At 42.7% G+C, this 8,252-nt stretch overlaps 1 protein-coding gene across 1 annotated transcript in view; it reads left to right on the top strand.

Annotated features, from left to right (window-relative positions):
* The first annotated feature begins 5,275 nt into the window (after positions 1–5,275).
* LOC100553109 (inter-alpha-trypsin inhibitor heavy chain H3) overlaps positions 5,276–8,252 on the top strand; it is a 42,265-nt gene continuing 39,288 nt past the window's right edge. Inside the window, exons 1-2 of the mRNA XM_062970029.1 lie at positions 5,276–5,325; positions 6,780–6,903. Of these exons, the coding sequence (XP_062826099.1) occupies positions 5,291–5,325; positions 6,780–6,903 (159 nt within the window). The 5' untranslated portion in view covers positions 5,276–5,290. The remainder of the gene's footprint in view (positions 5,326–6,779; positions 6,904–8,252) is intronic.

Below are 8,252 nucleotides of genomic sequence, written 5' to 3'. Positions count from 1 at the left end.
GCCACGTGACCTATGGTTCCCTCCCCTTCCTTCACGGTCGCCTGCACAGCCATCTTGGGTGAGGGCAGCCTATTTTCAGCATTGCGGATGCTTCTATAATCTATCGAGGCTGATTCTCTTCTCACCTGCGGCAGCCATTTTACTTATGGGCATCCTTGAGAGACAGGCTCCCTCTAGAGCAGGCCTGGGCAAACTTGGGCCCTCCAGGTGTTCTATCTGAAGACATGTAGCTCATACGGAAACAAATATTTTAATGGCCCTGCTAGATTCCCCCCTTTTTCTGTTTATATTTTTTTGTTGTCGTTTATTCATTCAGTCGCTTCCGACTCTTGCTGACCTCAAGCTTGTTTTCTGCTGCCCTGCAGACTAGGACACGAAACAATGGCTTCAAACTACAGGAAAGGAGATTCCACCTGAACATCAGGAATAACTTCCTCACAGTGAGGGCTGTCCGGCAGTGGAACTCTCTTCCCCAGACTGTGGTGGAGGCTCCTTCTTTGGAGGCTTTTAAGCAGAGGCTGGATGGCCATCTGTCTGGGGTGCTTTAAATGCGATTTCCCGATTCTTGGCAGGGGGTTGGACTGGATGGCCCATGAGGTCTCTTCCAACTCTACTATTCTATGATTCATGGACCAGCCCATGCCAGAGCTCCCTGTCGGCCGTCGCCACCCCCAGCTCCTTCAAGGTCAAGCCAGTCAATGTGTTGTCGAAGGCTTTCATGGCCGGGATCACAGGGTTGTTGTATGTCTTTCGGGCTGTGTGGCCATGTTCCAGAAGCATTCTCTCCTGACGTTTTGCCCACATCTATGGCAGGCATCCTCAGAGGTTGTGAGGACCTCACAACCTCTGAGGATGCCTGCCATAGATGTGGGCGAAACGTCAGGAGAGAATGCTTCTGGAACATGGCCACACAGCCCGAAAGACATACAACAACCCTCAAGCCAGTCACTTCAAGGATACCGTCCATCCATCTCGCCCATGGTCAGCCTCTTTTCCTTTTCCCTTCCATTTTCCCCAGCATTATGATCTTTTCCAAGCTTTCCTGTCTTCTCATGATGTGGCCAAAATACTTCATCTTTGCCTCTAATATCCTTCCCTCCAGTGAGCAGCCGGGCATTATTTCCTGGAGTATGGACTGGTTGGATCTTCTTGCGGTCCAAGGCACTCTCAGGATTTTCCTCCAGCACCAGAGTTCAAAAGCGTCTATCTTCCTTCGCTCAGCCTTCCTTATGGTCCAGCTCTCGCATCCGTAGGTTACTACGGGGAATACCATTGCTTTAACTATGTGGATCTTCATTGCCAGTGTGACATTTCTACTCTTCACTATTTTATCGAGGTTGGTCATTGCTCTCCTCCCAAGAAGTAGACGTCTCTTGATTTCGTGGCTGCAGTCTGCGTCTGCAGTAATCCTTGCGCCTAGAAATACAAAATCTGTCACTGCCTCCACATTTTCTCCCTCTATTTGACAGTTATCAATCAGTCTGGTTGCCATAATCTTGGTTTTCTTGATGTTTAACTGCAACCCAGCTTTTGCCCTTTCTTCTTTCACCTTGGTTAAAAGGCTCCTCAGCTCCTCACTTTCAGCCATCAGAGTAGTATCATGAAGGGCCTAAGGGGCCTTCCAAACAGCTCTATATCCCAGAATATCAAGACAGAAAATTCCACAATATCTGCTTTAAACTGGGTTATCTGAGTCCACACTCAGATAATGTGGAATTTTCTGCCTTGATATTCAAGGATATAGAGCTGTGTGGAAGGGTCCTCAGATACATAGAACTGAGCAGTTTCTTGTAGAATACAAGCATCACATTTAAGACCACTAGAGGCCCTCAGGAGTCTTGCGATCAATGCAGTCACTCATGATCTGAGAAAGCAAACTAGTGTATTAAAGTGCAGGTGGGGTCAGCAGGGTTAGTGGTTTGAGTTTTGACCGATGATACTGAAAAACAAAGTTTAAATCCCTCGCAGCCACAAAAACTCAATGAGTGACTTTGGACAGATCATCAGAAAACCCAGTGATAGATTTACTTTAGGGTTTCCATCAGTCGGAAAAAACTTTGACACACAACAAAAGCATCAACGAAGTGTGGCTAGAAAAAAATCCAACTGTACTCAGTCAGATTTTGCACAAGCAATTGCTCAAGGTTCATGGACTGAATCTGCTTGCTGAGATTTTGTTCATGCAAATGTTAAGACCTTGGCATTATTTTAACAGAAAGGTAGCAATGTCTGGAATTTAAGAGTTTTAAGACAGAATATGTGACCTGATCCACCTGGGAAGATCTCTGTCAGCACCACTGTTACCTAGGCCCCTTCCACACACCTGAATAAAATCCCACATTAACTGGGATATATGGCAGTGTGGATTCAGATAACCTAATTCAAAGCAGATATTGTGGGATTTTCTGCCTTCATATTCTGGGTTATATGACTGTGTGGAAGGGTCCCTAGATGTAAATTACCCAACTATAGATCAAAGTCTGCACTTGGGAATTAAGCACAGAATATGATTTGTTGCTCCTCACATCAACATGAAACAACTACTGTGATTTAGGAGTTACATTTCTGGCATTTTCTAGGAGGCCGACTGAGGGCTCTTCCACACAGCCATATAACCCAGAATATCAAGGCAGAAAATCCCACAATATCTGCTTTGGACTGGATTATCTGGGTCCACATTGCCATATATTCCAGTTCAAAGTGCAAACTGTGGGACTTTATTCAGTTGTGTGGAAGGAGCCTAAAGGACCAGAGGTAGATTTCTATTCAGCCAATGATTAAGCCTGTCTTTATCTTGGACCCCGGTGGTGAAGTGTGTTAAAGCACTGAGCTGCTGAACTTGCAGACCGAAAGGTCCCAGGTTCAAATCCCGGAAGCGGAATGAGCACCTGCTGTTTGCTCCAGCTTCTGCCAATCTAGCAGTTCGAAAACATGCCAATGTGAGTAGATCAATAGGTACCGCTCCGGCGGGAAGGTAACGGCGCTCCATGCGGTCATGCCGGCCACATGACCTTGGAGGTGTCTACAGACAACGCCGGCTCTTTGGCTTAGAAATGGAGATGAGCACCAACCCCCAGAGTCAGACATGACTGCACTTAACGTCAGGGGAAACCTTTACCTTTACCTATCTTGGGCCAAACAAGATTCTAGTTTGAGTACCAATTTTCAGATTGACACAATTAATGGCTAGAATGTTACACAAATAAAGGCAACTTGGCAGAAAGCCACACTCTTTTGGTTGTCACTCTTTTGGTTATTGCTTTCTACAAATTAATGAACTTCTCAAGCAAGGAGCCTATTTTATTTGTGGGGACTCCCTTTCTAAAGTCTTCTGTTCAGAAGTGTAACCTTTAATTCATAGAAGGCTATAACCAAAGAAAATGGGGTGGTTTGTGTGGGGTAGGACTTACCAAATTCTTCCTCATCCACCATTCTGGCCATGTTATGTATTTATTTGAAGAAAGAGAATGCCCTCAAATTCAATACAGTTTTAGGAATAATACATCTTGCAAAATAATAAATCAATTCAAAAATTGTTATGGTTATGTGACACTAAGAATGGGCAAATCTGCCAAACAAATTCTTAAGATTCTCCTGGTGCCATTTCAACTTTAGTTCTAATTTGATCCTTTGTTTTGGAGTTTTTCCCCCCATAGAAATGTGTTTTTCCAAAAGTGGCATTTTTTCAGACATATGTATGAATTCTCCCAATGACATGTACATTCTCACCCACTCCAAAAGATGCCTTAGTACATGTCAAAAGTCAGATGCCAATTAGAGAGCAAAATAGAGTTTATTAAAGCAACAGTCCAAAAAATAGCTCAACAAACTAAAAAGACTTAAAACACTTAACTTTCAGTGTTATTAAGTAGAACAAGCGGGTAAAACCCCAAAAAACAAGAACTGGCAAATAATCCGGATTAGCCAGAGATATAATCAGGGTTAAACTTAAAGTTCTAGAACTTGACCCAAAAGTTCACAATGGGCTGAAAAACGGAGGCATGAACTAAAGCAAGCAGTATTGAAGCCCACAAACCTTTCTCAAAACTCAAAAGTACAAAAGGAGTTCAAAACAAACAAACGCCCGAACTGAGCTAGGGAACTCCCAGTTGAGAGCAGTAAAGCCAGCGAAACAGCGAGACGTTGGCGAGCTCGCAGCAACCGCTGCTGGAACATACACCAAACCAAGAGTTAAAGGAGCAGAGCGGGAAAGCGTCGTCAAGCCGGTCCGAAGTCGGGATAAACCAGCAGCGCCAAGCTGCTGCGGAAGCAAACACCAGGCCAGGAGTTAAAGGAGCAGAGCGGGAGAACGTCGTCAAGCCGGTCTGAAGTCAGGATAAGCAGACAGCGTCGGTATCAGGAGTGAAGGTAGTAGTCAGCAACAGCAGACAGCCACGGAATAGAGAACGACACCAAGCCATGGATTGAGAGCGAACAGCAAAGCCGAGTCAAGTTCCAGTCCAAGGTCCAAGAGGTTGAAGTCATCCAAGAAGGTCACAACACGAAATGGCACGGAGAGCCAAAGCAACGAGGGCGAACAGCAGCCAATACAAAATAGTAATAACAGTGCAGTCCAGGAAAACCCACACAATTCCAGCCCTCCATTGTAGAATAACCCAGATTAAATTTACATCCGTTGCAAAGTCGCAGTCCAGTCTTCAGTAACACACACAGGAAACCCAATGGTGCCCAGAAACACCTTGCCACACGCAAGGTACGAGGGCTATCCAGAAAGTACATGACGTTTTGGAATTAAAAAAGAACAAAATATAGGATAAACCACTTACGATATGCAGTTGAAACCCACACTGAAATAGTACATTTCAACATAGTTCTCATTCAGATTTAGGCACTTATCACAGTGAGGAATGACTTTGGAAGTTTCATAGCCTCAACACTTTCCCGCTGCTGAGACCAGCGTTACTGCAACGCTGAAACTCAGCCAGGCTAAACAATGAATGCAAAGGGAAGCAAGCAAGCTCTGGAGAGCGGACTGGAGGAGAGCAGCTCCCAAGGAGAAGCAGGCAGGATTGGCTAGGTTGCAATCAGCCCAGGTTTTGCAAGCAACCAGGATCGGCTGGCAGGAAGTCTGTCTTCTTCAGATCCCTTTGCTGAAGAAGCAAGAGCTGAGTTTTTCCTTGCTTCCCTTTGCATTCATTGTTCAGCCTGGCTGAGTTTCAGCGTTGCAATAACGCTGGTCTCAGCGGCGGGAAAGTGTTGAGGCTATGAAACTTCCAAAGTCATTCCTCACTGTGATAAGTGCCTAAATCTGAATGAGAACTATGTTGAAATGTACTACTTCAGTGTGGCTTTCAACTGCATATCGTAAGTGGTTTATCCTATATTTTGTTCTTTTTTAATTCCAAAACGTCATGTACTTTCTGGATAGCCATCGTATAATGGCCAAACAACCCCAATATATCCAGGTCTCCCTGCGCGTCCAAACTATTCACGCCCAAAGAGCAGGTGTCTCAACTTCTTAATCTGAATCAGAACTCCACACAGCCAATGCCCTTGGGTCAGGTGTTCCGAATTCCTCATCAGAGTCCCAATCATCCTGCCCATGCCCAACTCTATCCACACCTGTGGACCCCCTCTCACTCCTCCAAGCAGACCAAGTGGGATCTGCTTCTGAAGACACCCAAGCTTCTCCAGCATCAGCAGTATCCATGGGCCCCGATTTGTCCCCAAGCATCTCCGGTGCCCATGCCTAATTCCTCCGTTAACACCTGTTCCCCAGCATCCATTTCCACCTCAGGATCCCCACATGAATCCTCCTCAGAAGACTCCCCATCAGTCTCCCTGACCCTTTTCCTAAACAAATCCTCCAACAAACCCTCCTCGCGAGGGTTTTTCCTTCCTCTCCTGATCCCACCACTATCATTCACAGTCTCTGAAGGCGCATTCACCAACAGTACATTGGCATTTTAAGTGTACACATTTTAAAATAATATATTTTGCACAAATTGCATTGCAAATACCTGCAAAATAAGATTTGAGCTTAACAAACTGATTTTGGCTCTTTGCTTGAAACTACATGGTGCTCATATAAAAAAGCAAACCCATTGAATTGGTCACCCAGCTTTATGTGATAAACAGTAACATTTCCTTGAATTAATATTAACACAGAGATAATAGATGCATGAATTTGGGCCAGATTGGAGATCACTGTTATCTAAAGTCCCTTCTACACTACCATATAACCCAGATTATCAAAGGAGATATTCCACATTATCATCTTTGAACTGGATTATATGAGTCTACACTGCCATATAATCCAGTTCAAAGCAAATAATGTGGATTTTATATGATAGTGTAAAAGGAGCCTAAGACCCAATCTACACTGCCATGTAAAATCCAGATTATTTGCTTTGAACTGGATTATATGGCAGTGTAGATTCATATAATCCAGTTCAAAACTGATAGTCTCAATTTTATAAGTCAGTGTAGATGGGGCATAAGACATCTGGTGGCCAACTATACTTTAGAAATTATTTTAAAATTAGTTACATTTATCTGACAGTCTATGCAACAACACATGGGTTGCAAAAAATAATAATAACTACATTGGCACCAGGAGGCTAGATCAGAAGCAATGATTAGGGTCTCTGGCCTTGGACTCTCATATCTTTCACAATAATATTTCGTAAGTTCTTTTCCTCTGAAACTATATCTCTCCAAAGGCAAATATTTGATGGGTCCCTCATTTTCATTTGTCAATTCTGTATTATCCACCTAGTCACTGATTGACAACTTACAAAATGTTCCTGCAAATACAGGTTCCTCCACACTGACTTATTTTCTTTCAACATGGGAAGACATCTGCCATTTTACATTTGGTTGGCATTCATTCCTGTTCTTGTATCTTCGGATTTTTTAATAGAACAACTCAGGAATGTCAAGGTATGTAGTTTGACTTTATACAGTACCTTTATATTTTTCAGGAAAAAAAATTATTTCCAACATTAGCATCAGCTGTAGATGCACAGCAGTCTGATCATATCAGTCACTTTGATACATGATCCCATATATTAACTCAGGCCCCTTCTACACTGCCATATAATCCATTTATAAAAGCAGAGAATCTACATTATCTGCTTTGAACTGGATTATATGAGTCTATACTGCAATATAATCCAGTTCAAAGCAGATAATCTGGATTTTATATGGCAGTGTAGAAGAAGTCATAGAAGGGCACATTATCTTAGGGCCCTTCCACGCAGCTGAATAATATCCCACATTTTCTGCTTTGAACTGGAATATATAGCAGTGTGGATTCAGATAACCCAGTTCAAAGCAGATATTGTGGGATTTTCTGCCTTATTCTGGGTTATATGGCTGTGTGGAAGGGCCCCTTAACATACTAAAAAGGGGAATAAACAATGGATTATTAAGGATTCAGCTTTATGGTATTTTATCTTGAGGAAGAATGATATAATGTAGTTCAAAAGAGTTTTGGAAAGATAGAAGCACATTGAAGAAAGAATATTCACATTTTATTTTCTAATTAAGAACTGTAAAGTCAATTAGATAGTAATTTCTGAGTATTTCTTTCATTTTGAATAGCACTTCATGCAAAACTGTAAGGAGTCATTTTCTCTTTAATGTTAGGGTAGTCCATTAGAACTTCATGCCCAAATGATTTGGATACAAAATCAGTCTAGACATTCTCTCTCAAAATAGTGTCAGGGCCCTTCCACACAGCCCTATATCCCAGAATATCAAGGCATAAAATCTCACAATGTCTGATTTGAACTGGGTTATCTGAGTCCACACTCAGATAATGTGGGATTTTCTCCCTTGATATTCTGGGATAAAGGGCTGTGTGGAAGGGCCCTCTGTTGAGAAGTAGGGTATTTGTTCCTTGTCTTATCTGAGAAATGGGTTTGGTTTTCTTATGTAGATCAGACTAAGGAATCTTTTTTTCTATCAGATTGGCTGTGATCCTAAGGAGCTGACACACAATAACTTACACAGACAGATTTCCACTGACCCAAGGGGACTTATTTGTCACAAATCCTCAGGACTCCAATCATTTTCCTAAATCCTTTAGAAGGTGTTTGGGCTCAAAGGTGATGAAGGATCCATTGTGCCAACAATGGCTGTTCTACTTGTGGGCAATACCACTGGTTATAATTCTGGTCTTTTAAAGATGCTATTTAAATTACTTCCATATTCTATGAGCATCTGAGGCATAATAATTACCTGCTTCTAGAATCCATTTATGGCTCCTAGTAATGTCTGGATTAATG

This window comes from Anolis carolinensis, chromosome 2, assembly GCF_035594765.1.
Source record: "Anolis carolinensis isolate JA03-04 chromosome 2, rAnoCar3.1.pri, whole genome shotgun sequence".
NCBI lineage: Eukaryota > Metazoa > Chordata > Lepidosauria > Squamata > Dactyloidae > Anolis > Anolis carolinensis.
The sequence above is the reverse complement of the archived record's forward strand: the minus strand, read 5'-3'. Positions and strand labels throughout refer to the sequence as shown.